General features: G+C 41.3%; 1 protein-coding gene across 1 annotated transcript; it reads right to left on the bottom strand.

Moving 5' to 3' along the window:
* Positions 1–14,304: 14,304 nt before the first annotated feature.
* LOC306982866 (serine/threonine-protein kinase pim-1-like) lies at positions 14,305–19,041 on the bottom strand (the record flags this gene model as incomplete). Its single annotated transcript, XM_079583317.1, has 3 exons — positions 18,675–19,041; positions 18,408–18,584; positions 14,305–14,531 (listed from the first exon to the last, which is right to left on the bottom strand). Exons 1-3 carry the CDS (start codon positions 18,922–18,924, stop codon positions 14,305–14,307), a joined length of 654 nt encoding a protein of 217 aa, XP_079439443.1. The 5' UTR covers positions 18,925–19,041.
* Positions 19,042–19,517: the final 476 nt, after the last annotated feature.

The raw sequence follows: 19,517 nt of genomic DNA, 5'->3' as shown, positions 1-19,517 counted from the left end.
AAACACCTCGTCCGTCTCTAAGTCTCTAAAGTCAGAAACAAACACCTCGTCTGTCTCTAAAGTCAGAAACAAACACCTCGTCCGTCTCTAAGTCTCTAAAGTCAGAAACAAACACCTCGTCCGTCTCTAAAGTCAGAAACAAACACCTCGTCCGCCTCTAAAGTCATAAAACAAACACCTCGTCCGTCTCTAAGTCTCTAAAGTCAGAAACAAACACCTCGTCCGTCTGTAAAGTCAGAAACAAACACCTCGTCCGTCTCTAAAGTCAGAAACAAACACCTCGTCCGTCTCTAAGTCTCTAAAGTCAGAAACAAACACCTCGTCCGTCTCTAAGTCTCTAAAGTCAGAAACAAACACCTCGTCCGTCTCTAAGTCTCTAAAGTCAGAAACAAACACCTCGTCCGTCTCTAAAGTCAGAAACAAACACCTCGTCCGTCTCTAAAGTCAGAAACAAACACCTCGTCCGTCTCTAAGTCTCTAAAGTCAGAAACAAACACCTCGTCCGTCTCTAAGTCTCTAAAGTCAGAAACAAACACCTCGTCCGTCTCTAAAGTCAGAAACAAACACCTCGTCCGTCTGTAAAGTCAGAAACAAACACCTCGTCCGTCTCTAAAGTCAGAAACAAAAACCTCGTCCGTCTCTAAGTCTCTAAAGTCAGAAACAAACACCTCGTCCGTCTCTAAGTCTCTAAAGTCAGAAACAAACACCTCGTCTGTTTCTAAAGTCAGAAACAAACACCTCGTCCGTCTCTAAAGTCAGAAACAAACACCTCGTCCGTCTGTAAGTCTCTAAAGTCAGAAACAAACACCTCGTCCGTCTCTAAAGTCAGAAACAAACACCTCGTCTGTCTCTAAAGTCAGAAACAAACACCTCGTCCGTCTGTAAAGTCAGAAACAAACACCTCGTCCGTCTCTAAAGTCAGAAACAAACACCTCGTCCGTCTGTAAAGTCAGAAACAAACACCTCGTCTGTCTCTAAAGTCAGAAACAAACACCTCGTCTGTCTCTAAAGTCAGAAACAAACACCTCGTCCGTCTCTAAGTCTCTAAAGTCAGAAACAAACACCTCGTCTGTCTCTAAAGTCAGAAACAAACACCTCGTCCGTCTCTAAAGTCAGAAACAAACACCTCGTCTGTCTCTAAAGTCAGAAACAAACACCTCGTCCGTCTCTAAAGTCAGAAACAAACACCTCGTCCGTCTCTAAAGTCAGAAACAAACACCTCGTCCGTCTCTAAAGTCAGAAACAAACTCCTCGTCCGTCTCTAAAGTCAGAAACAAACACCTCGTCCGTCTCTAAGTCTCTAAAGTCAGAAACAAACACCTCGTCCGTCTCTAAAGTCAGAAACAAACACCTCGTCCGTCTCTAAGTCTCTAAAGTCAGAAACAAACACCTCGTCCGTCTCTAAAGTCAGAAACAAACACCTCGTCTGTCTCTAAGTCTCTAAAGTCAGAAACAAACACCTCGTCTGTCTGTAAAGTCAGAAACAAACACCTCGTCCGTCTCTGAGTCTCTAAAGTCAGAAACAAACACCTCGTCCGTCTCTAAAGTCAGAAACAAACACCTCGTCTGTCTCTAAGTCTCTAAAGTCAGAAACAAACACCTCGTCCGTCTCTAAGTCTCTAAAGTCAGAAACAAACACCTCGTCCGTCTCTAAGTCTCTAAAGTCAGAAACAAACACCTCGTCTGTCTCTAAGTCTCTAAAGTCAGAAACAAACACCTCGTCCGTCTCTAAGTCTCTAAAGTCAGAAACAAACACCTCGTCCGTCTCTAAGTCTCTAAAGTCAGAAACAAACACCTCGTCTGTCTCTAAAGTCAGAAACAAACACCTCGTCCGTCTCTAAGTCTCTAAAGTCAGAAACAAACACCTCGTCCGTCTCTAAGTCTCTAAAGTCAGAAACAAACACCTCGTCCGTCTCTAAAGTCAGAAACAAACACCTCGTCCGTCTCTAAGTCTCTAAAGTCAGAAACAAACACCTCGTCCGTCTCTAAAGTCAGAAACAAACACCTCGTCCGTCTCTAAGTCTCTAAAGTCAGAAACAAATACCTCGTCCGTCTCTAAAGTCAGAAACAAACACCTCGTCTGTCTCTAAAGTCAGAAACAAACACCTCGTCTGTCTCTAAAGTCAGAAACAAACACCTCGTCTGTCTCTAAAGTCAGAAACAAACACCTCGTCCGTCTCTAAAGTCAGAAACAAACACCTCGTCTGTCTCTAAAGTCAGAAACAAACACCTCGTCCGTCTCTAAAGTCAGAAACAAACACCTCGTCCGTCTCTAGAGTCAGAAACAAACACCTCGTCCGTCTCTAAAGTCAGAAACAAACACCTCGTCTGTCTCTAAAGTCAGAAACAAACACCTCGTCCGTCTCTAAAGTCAGAAACAAACACCTCGTCCGTCTCTAAGTCTCTAAAGTCAGAAACAAACACCTCGTCCGTCTGTAAAGTCAGAAACAAACACCTCGTCCGTCTCTAAGTCTCTAAAGTCAGAAACAAACACCTCGTCTGTCTCTAAAGTCAGAAACAAACACCTCGTCCGTCTCTAAAGTCAGAAACAAACACCTCGTCTGTCTCTAAAGTCAGAAACAAACACCTCGTCCGTCTGTAAAGTCAGAAACAAACACCTCGTCCATCTGTAAAGTCAGAAACAAACACCTCGTCCGTCTGTAAAGTCAGAAACAAACACCTCGTCTGTCTCTAAAGTCAGAAACAAACACCTTGTCCGTCTGTAAAGTCAGAAACAAACACCTCGTCCGTCTCTAAAGTCAGAAACAAACACCTCGTCTGTCTCTAAAGTCAGAAACAAATGCCTCATTAGTCTCTAAACAGCAGAAAGCAAAGTTCTGAAACACACACATGAGCTAAAGACACTCTGGCGTTGGAAAGCTGGGTGTAACTCGATCCAGGAGCGTGGACTTCACTAATGAGGACATTATCAGTCAGATCAGACACGTGACGGCGCCCCCTGGAGGACCCACGGCCAAGTCCTGTCACAGCTGTCAGCGGCTGAGTTCATCATTGGCTGCAGTTTCAGACACGAATAACTCCATTGTTTTAGCAACAGTCAAAGTAAACGACAAAGTGATGAACAAGAGCTTTGGGCCGTCAGGGGGAGGTTAGATAGACCTTAAACCGGGTTAAATGAAGAGTAAAGAAGGGGGTGGAAGGTTCAGGCGATTCTACGGCCAAGGCTGAAGAAGAGCTTTGTGTTTTATCAGAGAAAGAGACGAAGAGGATGAAGTCCAGGCCAAACCAAACATGTTCCTTTTGTAACAGCTCTGACTCTGACTCTGAAATGTCACTAAAGAAAAGTGAATCAAGAAGTTTTACAACAACTTTGCAGCACCACGTTTCACTGTTTGCTTTAACTGCAGTAAAACGGCCAGAGTCGCATCAGCTACAAACTTCGCCATCACTATGACGACCATATCGTCCCGGACAGATCAAGAAGCCATTATTATAACTCCAAAAAAGGGCAAAGATAAGATAAGATAAGATGATACTTTATTGATCTCACAGATGGAGAAATTGCATCTTGCATGAGATCAAGAAGCTATTATTATAAATCCAAGAGAAATGTCCTACCTGTGGACCCGCACACACAGACCTGTGGACCCGCACACAGACCTGTGGACCCGCACACAGACCTGAGGAACCACACACAGACCTGTGGACCCGCACACACAGACCAGCCTAAACCCGGCCCAGAGAGAGTCCGTCTCTGCTGCAGTGTCTGTTCAGGGGGACCAGGTCCTCTGAGCGACGGCTCGAGGGTCCGAGAGTGAGAGAGTGTGTGTGTGTGTGTGTGTGCGTGCGTGTGTGTGTGTGTGTGTGTGTGTGTGTGTGTGTGTGTGTGTGTGTGTGTGTGTGTGTGTGTGTGTGTGTGTGTGTGTGTGTGTGTGTGTGTGTGTGTGTGTGTGTGTGTGTGTGTGTGTGTGGTGACAGCTGATCAGCTGCTGCTCAGTGAAACCCAGGCCGCATTGACCACATTGAGGAGCGAGGAAGGTGGTCGAGGCTGCACTGGGTCCGAAAAAAGCTCTTTAAAAATGTATAAAGTGTCAAAAATCCGGTGCTCTTTCAGGATGAGCAGAGAAATAGACTTGCCTTAAATGTTCTGCTAAACAGCTCAGGTGCCTCAGTGACCACGTGGTTCAAGGACCGTCTTTGTGAAGCTCTAACTCAAACAGCCTTTATCAGATCGACATCCTGCTTCTACTGCACTGAGGTCATGTCCTAATAAACTAACGTCTACACTGCTCCAAACTATTATGCAAATTGTATATAAGATAAGAGATAAGATAAGAAAAACCTTTATTCATCTCACAAAGGAGAAATTCACTTGTTACAGTCGGCGTTACTTCACAATCTCATAAAAATATCAGTGTCAAAACGTTAAAACATTAATGATATTTTGGATGCATCCCCTGATCGTCACATAATCAATATATGTATAAGATATGTAATCAAAACATGTTAAATAATAAAGATTTCACTTTCCAAGATCTGTATCGTCTGTTGTTCCCAAATTCTAGACAAGACTTACTCCCGAATAGACTATTTATACTTGAAAACGCAAACATTTAAATTGTTCCAAATACATTCTCTGACTCCATGGTCACTGCGAAACTAACACTCAACAATGGCCTGATTAAACCACTAGATGGCGCCTGAACACTTCCCTATGGCCCTCGGCTCGAGCGCTCAGAAAGGGCTTAGAAAATGACTTTTGTTCCAGGAAATAGGAAATACTTTTGATTTTTATAAAGTACAATAGTTAAACTTCTTCCACAAAAAGTTCCACACGCAGAGTCCCTGCAGGTTAGGAGAAACTGGCTCCTGAAGCGGGAAGTTTGTGGAAAATGGGCATTTCTGACTCCAATTATTTAAAAAAGTGTAAAAGCCACAGACTTCACATTTTACAATAATAAAGACAATACTAAAAATATTAAATACGTGGAAAAAGAAGGTGGATAAGAGCTGGTTTTTAAGTTTTTTTAAATATGCGTCCTTTTGAAACAAGCACACTATGGGAACATAAATAACAAATTGCTCCAGAAAAGTTCCACACATTGTATTATTTTTTGTGATTTTGGGTTTTTAACCATCAGAAGCATCAGATCAAGTGGATCTTATGGACGAAAGCTTGATCTTGTAATTCATTCAAAATAAGACCTTCTACTGCAGCGGTTCCCAAACTTTGTTCTTGATTCCCCTCCTGCGCAGGCTGTAGTCAGGCCACGCCCCTCCTGCGCAGGCTGTAGTCAGGCCACGCCCCTCCTGCGCATGCTGCAGTCAGGCCACGCCCCTCCTGCGCAGGCTGTAGTCAGGCCACGCCCCTCCTGCGCAGGCTGTAGTCAGGCCACGCCCCCTCCTGCACATGCTGTAGTCAGGCCACGCCCCTCCTGCGCAGGCTGTAGACAGGCCACGCCCCTCCTGCGCATAGATACAGACGGCATCTTGTCATAGAAGGGGGCGTGGCTTCGCCGAGGGGGAAAATAGAATCTTTGGAGAAACACAATTTTTCCCTCTTTTTAGCCATTTTCTGGTGGAAAATCAACTTATTTATCACATAAATAAAGTCAAGTCTAAATCAGGCTCATATGGATATTTTCTCACAGCAGATTGTTCTGTAGAAGTGAAAAAACTGCAGTTATAGCAAGCACTAGCTAACCGTTAGCATTAACCCGATGCTAACATGAAGCATCAGGTTAGCATTCTCCGTTACTCATGTATTTATGGGCTGTTGAACCACTTTGCTCCTCCCCATGTCTTTGTATCTTTATTTAGTAGAAACTATATTTATAATTCAGCATTTGTTAAAGTCGTTTTTGAATAATTAGAGAAAGTTTAGATTTTTCTCCACATTGTTTTCCCCCTTAACTGTTTTCAAACATGACCATATATGGGCGATTCCAGAGACGCCGTCTGTATCTATGCTGTAGTCAGGCCACGCCCCCTCAGTCCAAAGAAATACATTAAAAAAAATCCAAACTTGAAAATATTTACCGATATCCATTTAAACACATTCTCTGAAAGTAGACAGTTTTATGCACCTGACCTGGTTTTTACCCATTTTAATTTGTGCAAATGTACGACCTGACCCTCTGACCAGACAAAGCTCCGGGCCCACCCGCCGTCCCACCTGCCGTCCCACCTGCCGTCCCACCTGCCGTCTCACCTGCCGTCTCACCTGCCGTCCCAGGAGCCCCCGGGAGGAAGCCCCGCCCCCCAGGTTGGGAACCACTGTTCTAACGCACCCTCTCTCCAGACACGGAGGCTGAACAGTTCTGTCGTCAGGGTCCTTTAAAGGCTCTTTCTGATGTAGAGAGACTCCTGAATCACTGTCCTTGTTCAGTGTTTCAAACGTTCACTATTGTTTCTCAGATTAGACGCTGATCGGAAATCAGCTCGAATCGAATTTTGTTGAGTTTTTGTCACATTTTTGTTGAATTTTTGTCACATTTTTGTTGAATTTTTGTCACATTTTTGTTGAATTTTTGTCACATTTTTTTGTCACATTTTTGTTGAATTTTTGTCACATTTTTGTTGAATTTTTGTCACATTTTTGTTGATTTTTTGTCACATTTTTGTTGAATTTTTGTCACATTTTTGTTGAATTTTTGTCACATTTTTGTTGAATTTTTGTCACATTTTTGTTGAATTTTTGTCACATTTTTGTTGAATTTTTGTCACATTTTTGTTGAATTTTTGTCACATTTTTTTGTCACATTTTTGTTGAATTTTTGTCACATTTTTTTGTCACATTTTTGTTGAATTTTTGTCACATTTTTTTGTCACATTTTTGTTGAATTTTTGTCACATTTTTGTTGAATTTTTGTCACATTTTTGTTGAATTTTTGTCACATTTTTGTTGAATTTTTGTCACATTTTTGTTGAATTTTTGTCACATTTTTGTTGAATTTTTGTCACATTTTTTTGTCACATTTTTGTTGAATTTTTGTCACATTTTTTTGTCACATTTTTGTTGAATTTTTGTCACATTTTTGTTGAATTTTTGTCACATTTTTGTTGATTTTTTGTCACATTTTTGTTGAATTTTTGTCACATTTTTGTTGAATTTTTGTCACATTTTTGTTGAATTTTTGTCACATTTTTGTTGATTTTTTGTCACATTTTTGTTGAATTTTTGTCACATTTTTGTTGAATTTTTGTCACATTTTTGTTGAATTTTTGTCACATTTTTGTTGAATTTTTGTCACATTTTTGTTGAATTTTTGTCACATTTTTTTGTCACATTTTTGTTGAATTTTTGTCACATTTTTGTTGAATTTTTGTCACATTTTTTTGTCACATTTTTGTTGAATTTTTGTCACATTTTTGTTGAATTTTTGTCACATTTTTGTTGATTTTTTGTCACATTTTTGTTGAATTTTTGTCACATTTTTGTTGATTTTTTGTCACATTTTTGTTGAATTTTTGTCACATTTTTGTTGAATTTTTGTCACATTTTTGTTGAATTTTTGTCACATTTTTTTGTCACATTTTTGTTGAATTTTTGTCACATTTTTGTTGAATTTTTGTCACATTTTTGTTGAATTTTTGTCACATTTTTGTTGAATTTTTGTCACATTTTTGTTGATTTTTTGTCACATTTTTGTAGATTTTTTGTCACATTTTTGTTGAATTTTTGTCACATTTTTGTTGAATTTTTGTCACATTTTTGTTGATTTTTTGTCACATTTTTGTTGATTTTTTGTCACATTTTTGTTGATTTTTTGTCACATTTTTGTTGAATTTTTGTCACATTTTTGTTGAATTTTTGTCACATTTTTGTTGAATTTTTGTCACATTTTTGTTGAATTTTTGTCACATTTTTTTGTCACATTTTTGTTGAATTTTTGTCACATTTTTGTTGATTTTTTGTCACATTTTTGTTGAATTTTTGTCACATTTTTGTTGAATTTTTGTCACATTTTTGTTGAATTTTTGTCACATTTTTTTGTCACATTTTTGTTGAATTTTTGTCACATTTTTGTTGAATTTTTGTCACATTTTTGTTGATTTTTTGTCACATTTTTGTTGAATTTTTGTCACATTTTTGTTGAATTTTTGTCACATTTTTGTTGAATTTTTGTCACATTTTTTTGTCACATTTTTGTTGAATTTTTGTCACATTTTTGTTGAATTTTTGTCACATTTTTGTTGAATTTTTGTCACATTTTTGTTGAATTTTTGTCACATTTTTGTTGATTTTTTGTCACATTTTTGTTGATTTTTTGTCACATTTTTGTTGATTTTTTGTCACATTTTTGTTGAATTTTTGTCACATTTTTGCTGAATTTTTGTCACATTTTTGTTGATTTTTTGTCACATTTTTGTTGATTTTTTGTCACATTTTTGTTGATTTTTTGTCACATTTTTGTTGAATTTTTGTCACATTTTTGTTGAATTTTTGTCACATTTTTGTTGAATTTTTGTCACATTTTTGTTGAATTTTTGTCACATTTTTGTTGATTTTTTGTCACATTTTTGTTGATTTTTTGTCACATTTTTGTTGAATTTTTGTCACATTTTTGTTGAATTTTTGTCACATTTTTTTGTCACAATTTTTGTCACATTTTTATTTATTTTTTTATTTTGTTGTGTTTTTTTGTCCGTGTTTTCCTCATGTTTTCATCCCCTTTTTCTCGCTATTTTGATGCTTTTCTTTTTAGCTTTTAGATTTGGGTAAAGCTCGGTTCTGTGCTCTTCCAGAACGGACATGTGGCCGGTCCGCCCCTGTATTTATACACTCGTATCTGAATCTGAAACTCTGAGAGGAAACGAATGTTCAGTTCAAAGAATTAGTGTAAGTGTGAAGCAAAAGGAAGGGGGCGGGGTCAGGAAGGGCAAAGGTCAGAGTCACAGAGTCATTTTGTTCTAGGCCCAAGTTAGAATCTGATGAAACAAAAGAAATCTCACTTCTCTGACATTAACTTAGGCCAAGCCAATAAACCCTGTAAATCTAGATGCAGGACTTGATTATAAGACGGTGATAAACAGATAAATACCTCTGATCTGACGCCAGGTTTTATCCATGATCTTTAGCAGAGTCTCATCAGGATCACTTCTCTGTAGTCCAAAGTCCTCCAGACAATCACAGTTTAAGTTTTTAACAGAAAGTTCAGTCAAGAATCAAAGCCACATTCTGAGGAGCCAAAAGGACAGAAACTGAGGATTCAGAGCTTAGATTAATATAAGATTTATCAGGATTTTCAGTCAGATAGTCGTCAAACCGTGTAAAGAATATTGCTCTAAAAAGGGTTGGAGCAGTTTGCAGAACATGTATTTTACAGTGTGGATGCAGTTGTTCCGAGCCCTGGAGGATTCACTCTGAACGTCCCATGAAAACAAACCTCTTAAATAAAGTGAGGCGATGCTTTACAGGACCAGGCTCCACAACATGTTTTCATCACGTGACTGTCCTGGAAAAGGAAAAAAGCAGATTCAACAGAAATAAGGGGCGGCTTTATGACCTTATGTATCATGTACGAGTGACTGCACTAATATTCTCCATTTAATCATGGACTTTATTGGACTTTTGAGACTGAAAGAGTCAGTGATTCCAACTTATTCCACCAATAACAAAACATAAACCACAGTTTACTGCAGTGAAACAGAGCTGTCCACAGAGGCACTCTTTAACTTACTGTTTCGATTGGTTTGTGCTTTATTAAAACAACAACATTTGATAAACTGATACATTCAAATGTCTTCAGGCTTAAACACCTTTTTGGTGAAACTAACTGCTAAAGTTATTCGTTATTATCATTTCTAAGTAAATCAGACAAATGGGAAACTACATCCAGAATCAGAACAAACTACTTTTGTGACAAAAATTAGACGACTGCCCAGCAAAAAAAGTGATAAAAAATTTGACAAAAAAATGGACGAAAAAATGATAAGAATTTGACATAAAAAAATGTGAATAATTTGACGAAAAAGTCACGAAAAAGTGACAAAAATGAGTCGACTGCCCGACAAAAAAGTGATAAAAAAAAGTGACTTGAGGAAAAAGCTCAGTTTAGTTTTGTGGGTTTTTCAGATGAGGTTCAAACACTCACATCGTCACATTTAGCTGAAGCAGCACCGAGTTTCAACATTCAGAAAGTTAGTAAACTAAGGTTCAACAGGTCAATGAGCCCCGCCCCCTGAGCCCCGCCCCCTGAGCCCCGCCCACTGAGCCCCGCCCCCTGAGCCCCGCCCCCGGAGCCCCGCCCACTCGCTGCCCGTAAGTGTGTGAGCGTTTCCCGTCTGTCAGTCGTGTTTCCTCATCGGCCTCAGCGGAATGAGGAAGAGAGTGTTTACGGGAAGGTGAGGGGGGGAGGGGTGTGTGTGTGTGTGTGTGTGTGTGTGTGTGTGTGTGTGTGTGTGTGTGTGTGTGTGTGTGTGTGTGTGTGTGTGACACCGCTCTGACACACGTCAACACACGTTTAATCGTGACTCATTTTCTCTAATAATTACATTCATTATTAACAAAACACTGTGTTCACTTTCTAACTGGGGAGTTAGCTTCACCCTCACGGGGGTTACAGGAGTCACCCTCACCCTCACCCTCATGGGGGGTTTACCCTCACTCTTACGGGGGGGTTACCCTCACCCTCATGGGGTTTAGGGTGACCCCCCCAGTCAGCAGCTCGGTCATGCATTGATCACATCTGCACGAATACTCCTGACTCTGTACTAAAGCACGATCTATCCGAGCTGGACGCAGTGAATAACCTGACTCTCACAGTGAGGAAAACCACATAGAAGAGTGTGGTCCAAGCATTTACAACAAAAGATCTTATAAAAAGTTCATAAAAGAAGATTTTATTAAGGAAATCCGAAGCGCTAAAGGGGCAGCTGTAATAAGTCATGTTGACGAGGCCAGGCTAAAGTTGAATGATACTTTTCTGTCCATATTAAAGCAGCTCCAGTCAGAAGGTTCAAAGTAAAGAACAAAGAAACACCCGGGCTGGATAAAGATCTAAAACAACGAATAAAACACCGGGAACAAGCAAAGGAAACAGCATCTCTCAGGAAGGCAGAGGATCTTCTACCGTAAACTGAGAAATCAAACTACAAAACTGAACAGAAACAAGAGGAAACTGCACTATGGAATTAGAATCGACAATATTAAAAATGATAATAAGAAACTATGGAACATAATAAATGATTTAACGGGAAGAAAAAAGAGGCAATATCATTTATAGAAGTGGATGGAAACTTTATGACGAAACCAATTGAGATTGCAAACTATTTTAATGATTATTTTACGACAAAGGTAGAGAGTCTGAGGATTTTTTGAATACTGAAACATGCAAAATTGAAAACATTCTGAAAAATCTAAAGAATAACCCGCCTGGCGTGGATGAAACTGATTGTCACTTGTTGAAATGACTGCAGAAATGTTTGCTCCAGCAGTGAGTCATGTCATTAAACTAAGTCTCACCAAAAGTCCTCAAGAATGGAAGAGGGTAAACGTCATTCCACTGCCTAAAGATAAAAAATCACCATTCTCGGGACAGTTGTCGTTAAACACCGGCCTGAGAACGAGTGCTTGTGGCAAACTCATATTTACTTCTTAAATAAGTAAGGATTAAACAGCTCGGAGCCGCGTTAGCCGGTTCTAACGGCCGACACAGTGTTGTTCCTCCTGCATTATAACGTCTAACGCGGCTCCTCGTTGTTTAATCCGCTTATACCAGGGTCCCACAAACCTAACATTTATAATAAATGTGTTTTTCATTGACTAAAGTCACTAAACCTGCCAGACTACGGGACTATTTTGTGTGGGTTATTAGCCGGTCACTGAAGGCTGGTCTCAGAGCGAGTCATTCTCCGCAGCTATTACGAGGATCTCAGTCAGGCTCAACGACACAACATCAGCACAGAATCACAACACAACAGGACTAACCCGGAAACACTTTTCCCTGGAAGGAAACACCGATATGCGCCACTCGTGGGCACCACTTATTTACCTTATTTTTCACATTATTTGTCCTTTTTTTGTCGTTTTTTGTCAATTTTTTTTTTTTTTTTCTTTTTTTGTCTTTTTTTGTCATTTTTTGTCAAATTTTAGTTCATTTTTTTTCATTGTTTTCATTTTTTGGTGTTTTTTTTGTTGTTTTTTAGTCGTTTTTTTGTCATTTTTTTCATTTTTTTAGTATTTTTTTGTTTAATTTTTTTTTTCATTTTCTTACAATTTTTTTTCAATTTTTTTTGGTCATTTTTTACTCGTTTTTTTGTCGTTTTTTTCTGTTTTTTCTTTTTTTCTTTTTTTTAAATTTTTTCTTTTTTTTTTTCATTTTTTTTTTTATTTTTGCCTCCATTTTTTGTCAATTTCTTGACATTTTTGCCACTCTTTCATCAAGTTTTCGTCACTTTTTTTGTCACATTTCCATCATTGTTCCAGTTTTGTTGCTTTTCCCCAGAATAGCCTTAACCGTTTCCAATAGAAATGTAAAGCTCATATGTTATTAACAGTAGCTAACCTAGCTGCTCACTCTCCTCTACAAACATTTAGCAAACACTAAATCCAAAATAATGCACCAGCCAATCAGAGTCCAGTATTCACCCAGACCATGGTGTAACTAAATATAGAGTTTGTTAGTTTAGTTTATTGATGTTAAAAACACTAGTGAGTAAAGATCAGTGCGAGGCTGAAGGGAAATGACACGACCTCCTGCTTTAGGCCCCAAGCGCTTCACTCCTTCAGCTGTGTCTGCAAACACTGGGGAGCGAGAGAAGTGTCCTGCCCAAAGACACAACCACAGTGTGAGTGTGGAACCACAGGACGACCCGCTCGACCCTCGACCCGCTCGACCCCCACCAGAGCTCCAGGGTCTGAGCTGAAGCTGTGGTTTGACTCAGGACGAGCAGCAGCTGCACTGAGGCTTTGACACGTCTAACAACACGTCTAACAACACGCTTACCAACACGCTAAGCAACACGCCTGCAGACGCAGAGTTTCAGGAGCTCGGGGGGAGTTTCTGAGAAGAGTCAGAAACAGCTCGAGCTTCGACAGGAAGTGGAACCCGCGACCGCAGAGGCTGAGGGGAAACGTCACCGTCCAGGTCGAGGCTTCACAGAAACGCTGAAAAAACAACTTCCTTAAAAAGTTTCTCGGAAAAAAAGCTGAGGAAGTGACGGCAGATCCTCATTTACAAACATGAACGGAAACTTCAGTCGACTTTATTCCAGAGTCTAATCCATAAAACAAAAGGACAGACGAGTAAAACGGCATGAACGCTACGGCTGCTCGATTATTGAAACAATAATAATCACGATTATTTAAATGATTATTTGTTGCCTTTAAAAAAATCCAGCAAAAAAGTGACAAAAATCCAACAAAAAAGTGACAAAAATCCATTAAAAAAGTGACAAAAATCCATCAAAAAAGTGACAAAAATTCATTAAAAAAATGACAAAAATTCATTAAAAAAATGACAAAAATCCATCAAAAAAAGACAAAAATTCATTAAAAAAATGACAAAAATCCATAAAAAAAAAGACAAAAATTCATTAAAAAAAAAGACAAAAATCCAAAAATTAAAAATTAGAAAAAAAGAAAATTTAAAAAAAAAAAAAAAAAAAAATTGTTGATAAAAACAATTAAAATCGATTTTTTTTGCGATTATGCTAATTTTGTAATCGTTTACTGTTGTGATCGAAATCGTAATCGAATTTCGATTAATTGCACAGCCCTAATGAACGCAGTTTATATGAGGGAGGGACAAACAAACAAACTAAATGTAATAATAAAGATGTAATAATGAAACTCATGGATGGTTTTGTGTCTCAGTTTGAATCACGGACTTTAATCTCAGACCTGGAGGATCAGTTTCAGGTTAAGTCCAGTTAAGGGAAAAACTACTGAAAAAGGACGTTCCACTTTATTAGGCATCATTATTATTCATTATATTCATCAGCATCGTCGTCTCGAACGTCTGTGGAAACGACTTCTCCAAATAAACTCGATCTAAACTCTGAAGAACACGGTTCAGAAGAAAAGCCCAGGCGGGAAATCACTGACAAAAATATTTATTCAAACACTCGTATAAAAATAGTTTCTAGAATAATTTACAATTTCATCTTTCGTTGAGGAAGTTCTTTAACGTTCTGGACCCGTTTGGACCCGACTCTGAGGCAGATGTTTGTCCAGACCTTCAGGAAACACGGCCTACAGCTGTGGTCCAGATGTGTGTGAATAAATAAGCTCATAATAAATATCTGCCGTTTCTCTGGACTGGTTTTCAAGTATTTCCAGGTGTGTCCGGGTTGAGGCACTTCAGAAGGACAGTAGTGTGAGAGTCTGTGAGGCCGTGGTCACCGCAGCGGCGCCGCGGGCACAGCAGGGGGCGCCGCGGGCACAGTGGGTACAGTTACTACAGTGGTGGGCGACGGAGCGATGCTGTGAAGGACCAGCTCAGGCCCGCGCTCCTCCTGGTGGCCACAGGGGGCGCCCTGCATCCAGGCGTGGTTCAGGATGTCGTCGAGGGAGGGGCGATCGGCGGGACGGAGAGAGAGGCACCAGCCAATCAGCTGCTGGCATTCTGCGAGGACAGAGGGAGCCGTGTTAGAGGTCGAGAAGAAGCTTCAGCCTGATGCGGTTACCTCGCCTGAACCCAAATGTAAAGCTTTAACCTGATGCTCTCGCCTGAACCCAAATGTAAAGCTTTAACCTGATGCTCTCGCCTGAACCCAAATGTAAAGCTTTAACCTGATGCTCTCGCTCCTCCTGAACCCAAATGTAAAGCTTTAACCTGATGCTCTCGCCTGAACCCAAATGTAAAGCTTTAACCTGATGCTCCTCCTGAACCCAAATGTAAAGCTTTAACCTGATGCTCTCGCTCCTCCTGAACCCAAATGTAAAGCTTTAACCTGATGCTCTCGCCTGAACCCAAATGTAAAGCTTTAACCTGATGCTCTCGCTCCTCCTGAACCCAAATGTAAAGCTTTAACCTGATGCTCTCGCTCCTCCTGAACCCAAATGTAAAGCTTTAACCTGATGCTCCTCCTGAACCCAAATGTAAAGCTTTAACCTGATGCTCTCGCTCCTCCTGAACCCAAATGTAAAGCTTTAACCTGATGCTCCTCCTGAACCCAAATGTAAAGCTTTAACCTGATGCTCTCGCTCCGCCTGAACCCAAATGTAAAGCTTTAACCTGATGCTCCTCCTGAACCCAAATGTAAAGCTTTAACCTGATGCTCTCGCTCCTCCTGAACCCAAATGTAAAGCTTTAACCTGATGCTCCTCCTGAACCCAAATCTAAAGCTTTAACCTGATGCTCCTCCTGAACCCAAATCTAAAGCTTTAACCTGATGCTCTCGCCTGAACCCAAATGTAAAGCTTTAACCTGATGCTCCTCCTGAACCCAAATGTAAAGCTTTAACCTGATGCTCTCGCTCCTCCTGAACCCAAATGTAAAGCTTTAACCTGATGCTCTCGCCTGAACCCAAATGTAAAGCTTTAACCTGATGCTCCTCCTGAACCCAAATGTAAAGCTTTAACCTGATGCTCTCGCCTGAACCCAAATGTAAAGCTTTAACCTGATGCTCTCGCCTGAACCCAAATGTAAAGCTTTAACCTGATGCTCCTCCTGAACCCAAATGTAAAGCTTTAACCTGATGCTCTCGCTCCTCCTGAACCCAAATGTAAAGCTTTAACCTGATGCTCTCGCTCCTCCTGAACCCAAATGTAAAGCTTTAACCTGATGCTCCTCCTGAACCCAAATGTAAAGCTTTAACCTGATGCTCCTCCTGAACCCAAATGTAAAGCTTTAACCTGATGCTCTCGCTCCTCCTGAACCCAAATGTAAAGCTTTAACCTGATGCTCTCGCCTGAACCCAAATGTAAAGCTTTAACCTGATGCTCCTCCTGAACCCAAATGTAAAGCTTTAACCTGATGCTCCTCCTGAACCCAAATGTAAAGCTTTAACCTGATGCTCTCGCTCCTCCTGAACCCAAATGTAAAGCTTTAACCTGATGCTCTCGCCTGAACCCAAATGTAAAGCTTTAACCTGATGCTCCTCCTGAACCCAAATGTAAAGCTTTAACCTGATGCTCTCGCCTGAACCCAAATGTAAAGCTTTAACCTGATGCTCTCGCCTGAACCCAAATGTAAAGCTTTAACCTGATGCTCCTCCTGAACCCAAATGTAAAGCTTTAACCTGATGCTCTCGCTCCTCCTGAACCCAAATGTAAAGCTTTAACCTGATGCTCTCGCTCCTCCTGAACCCAAATGTAAAGCTTTAACCTGATGCTCCTCCTGAACCCAAATGTAAAGCTTTAACCTGATGCTCTCGCCTGAACCCAAATGTAAAGCTTTAACCTGATGCTCCTCCTGAACCCAAATGTAAAGCTTTAACCTGATGCTCTCGCCTGAACCCAAATGTAAAGCTTTAACCTGATGCTCCTCCTGAACCCAAATGTAAAGCTTTAACCTGATGCTCTCGCCTGAACCCAAATGTAAAGCTTTAACCTGATGCTCCTCCTGAACCCAAATGTAAAGCTTTAACCTGATGCTCTCGCTCTCCTGAACCCAAATGTAAAGCTTTAACCTGATGCTCTCGCTCTCCTGAACCCAAATGTAAAGCTTTAACCTGATGCTCTCGCTCCTCCTGAACCCAAATGTAAAGCTTTAACCTGATGCTCTCGTCTGAACCCAAATGTAAAGCTTTAACCTGATGCTCTCGCTCCTCCTGAACCCAAATGTAAAGCTTTAACCTGATGCTCCTCCTGAACCCAAATGTAAAGCTTTAACCTGATGCTCCTCCTGAACCCAAATGTAAAGCTTTAACCTGATGCTCCTCCTGAACCCAAATGTAAAGCTTTAACCTGATGCTCCTCCTGAACCCAAATGTAAAGCTTTAACCTGATGCTCTCGCTCCTCCTGAACCCAAATGTAAAGCTTTAACCTGATGCTCTCGTCTGAACCCAAATGTAAAGCTTTAACCTGATGCTCTCGCTCCTCCTGAACCCAAATGTAAAGCTTTAACCTGATGCTCCTCCTGAACCCAAATGTAAAGCTTTAACCTGATGCTCCTCCTGAACCCAAATGTAAAGCTTTAACCTGATGCTCTCGCCTGAACCCAAATGTAAAGCTTTAACCTGATGCTCCTCCTGAACCCAAATGTAAAGCTTTAACCTGATGCTCCTCCTGAACCCAAATGTAAAGCTTTAACCTGATGCTCCTCCTGAACCCAAATGTAAAGCTTTAACCTGATGCTCTCGCTCCTCCTGAACCCAAATGTAAAGCTTTAACCTGATGCTCCTCCTGAACCCAAATGTAAAGCTTTAACCTGATGCTCTCGCCTGAACCCAAATGTAAAGCTTTAACCTGATGCTCCTCCTGAACCCAAATGTAAAGCTTTAACCTGATGCTCCTCCTGAACCCAAATGTAAAGCTTTAACCTGATGCTCTCGCCTGAACCCAAATGTAAAGCTTTAACCTGATGCTCCTCCTGAACCCAAATGTAAAGCTTTAACCTGATGCTCCTCCTGAACCCAAATGTAAAGCTTTAACCTGATGCTCTCGCTCCTCCTGAACCCAAATGTAAAGCTTTAACCTGATGCTCCTCCTGAACCCAAATGTAAAGCTTTAACCTGATGCTCTCGCTCCTCCTGAACCCAAATGTAAAGCTTTAACCTGATGCTCTCGCCTGAACCCAAATGTAAACACTTAACCTCTTAACCTCCCGCCTGAACCGAGAGGATCTTTTTCCTCACGGCAGATTTTTTTCCCCACAATTTTTTTGTTGGGTATTCAACTCATTTTTGTCACATTTTTGTCATTTTTTTGTCACATTTTTGTCATTTTTTCGTCATTTTTTGTCACATTTTTGTCATTTTTTGTCATTTTTTTGTCACATTTTTGTCATATTTTTGTCATTTTTATGTCATTTTTTCATCATATTTTTGTCATTTTTTTGTCATTTTTTTGTCACATTTTTGTCACATTTTTGTCCTTTTTTTGTCACATTTTTGTCCTTTTTTGTCACATTTTTGTCACATTTTTGTCATTTTTTTGTCACATTTTTGTCACATTTTTGTCATTTTTTTGTCACATTTTTATCACATTTTTGTCATTTTTTAGTCACATTTTTGTCATTTTTTTGTCACATTTTTGTCATTTTTTCGTCACATTTTTGTCACATTTTTGGTCATTTTTGTCACATTTTTTTCATTTTTTCATCACATTTTTTTGTCATTTTTCGTCACTTTTTTGTCACATTTCCATCCTTGTTTTCGTCTCAGTTTTGTTGTTATTTTCATACTTTTTTCCAGGAGCTTTTGGATTGGGGTAAAGCCAAACTGGAGAAAATGCTCTCGGTTCAGGTGGGAGTTAAGGCCAATCGGCTTCAAACTCTGTGGTTAAGAAGCTTTTAGGTTTGGGTAAAGCCGGTGAAGTCGGAGTCAGATGTGGTACCTTTGGACAGGCGTGTGCGGATCAGCGGCGCCCCCTTCAGGATGTCCTCGTCGTGCTCGAAGGGAATGTCCCCACACACCATGTCGTACAGCAGGACCCCCAGCGACCACACGGCGGCGCTGCGGCCGTGGTACCGGTGGAAGCGGATCCACTCGGGCGGGCTGTACACGCGCGTGCCTGAGGAGAGAGGCGGGGTTAGTGCCGGGCAGCAGGGGGCGCCGTACAGGCCACACTGGCCACACTGGCCACACTGGCTCGCTGACTCACCGTCGAAGCTGGTGTACACCGTGTCCCTCAGCACCGCCCCGGAGCCGAAGTCGATGAGCTTGGTCTCGCCCGTGCGCGTGTCCACCAGGATGTTCTCGTCCTTGATGTCGCGGTGGACGACGCCGACGCCGTGGCAGTGCCGCACGGCCTCGGCGATCTGCCTGAAGAAGGAGCGCGCCAGCTCCTCGGACAGGGCGCCGCGCTCCGTGATGAAGTCGAACAGGTCCTTGGCGTGTTCCGGCCGCTCCATGACCAGGATGTAGCTGTCGGAGCGCTCGAACCAGTCCAGGAGCCGGATCACGCCGCGACAGCCGGACGCCTTCTTCAGGAGCACCACCTCCAGGGGCACGCGGGCGCCGCCGGGCTGAGGGGGGGCAGGGGGGACAGGTCAGAGCTTTATCCTGAACCGGGGCAGAGCTTTATCCTGAACCAGGGCAGAGCTTTATCCTGAACCAGGGCAGAGCTTTATCCTGAACCAGGGCAGAGCTTTATCCTGAACCAGAACAGAGCTTTATCCTGAACCAGAACAGAGCTTTATCCTGAACCAGGGCAGAGCTTTATCCTGAACCAGGGCAGAGCTTTATCCTGAACCAGGGCAGAGCTTTATCCTGAACCAGGGCAGAGCTTTATCCTGAACCAGGGCAGAGCTTTATCCTGAACCAGGGCAGAGCTTTATCCTGAACCAGGGCAGAGCTTTATCCTGAACCAGAACAGAGCTTTATCCTGAACCAGGCAGAGCTTTATCCTGAACCAGGGCAGAGCTTTATCCTGAACAGGGCAGAGCTTTATCCTGAACCAGGGCAGAGCTTTATCCTGAACCGGGGCAGAGCTTTATCCTGAACC

This window comes from Gobius niger (genome assembly GCF_951799975.1).
Source record: "Gobius niger genome assembly, contig: SCAFFOLD_197, whole genome shotgun sequence".
Lineage (NCBI taxonomy): Eukaryota > Metazoa > Chordata > Actinopteri > Gobiiformes > Gobiidae > Gobius > Gobius niger.
The sequence above is the reverse complement of the archived record's forward strand: the minus strand, read 5'-3'. Positions and strand labels throughout refer to the sequence as shown.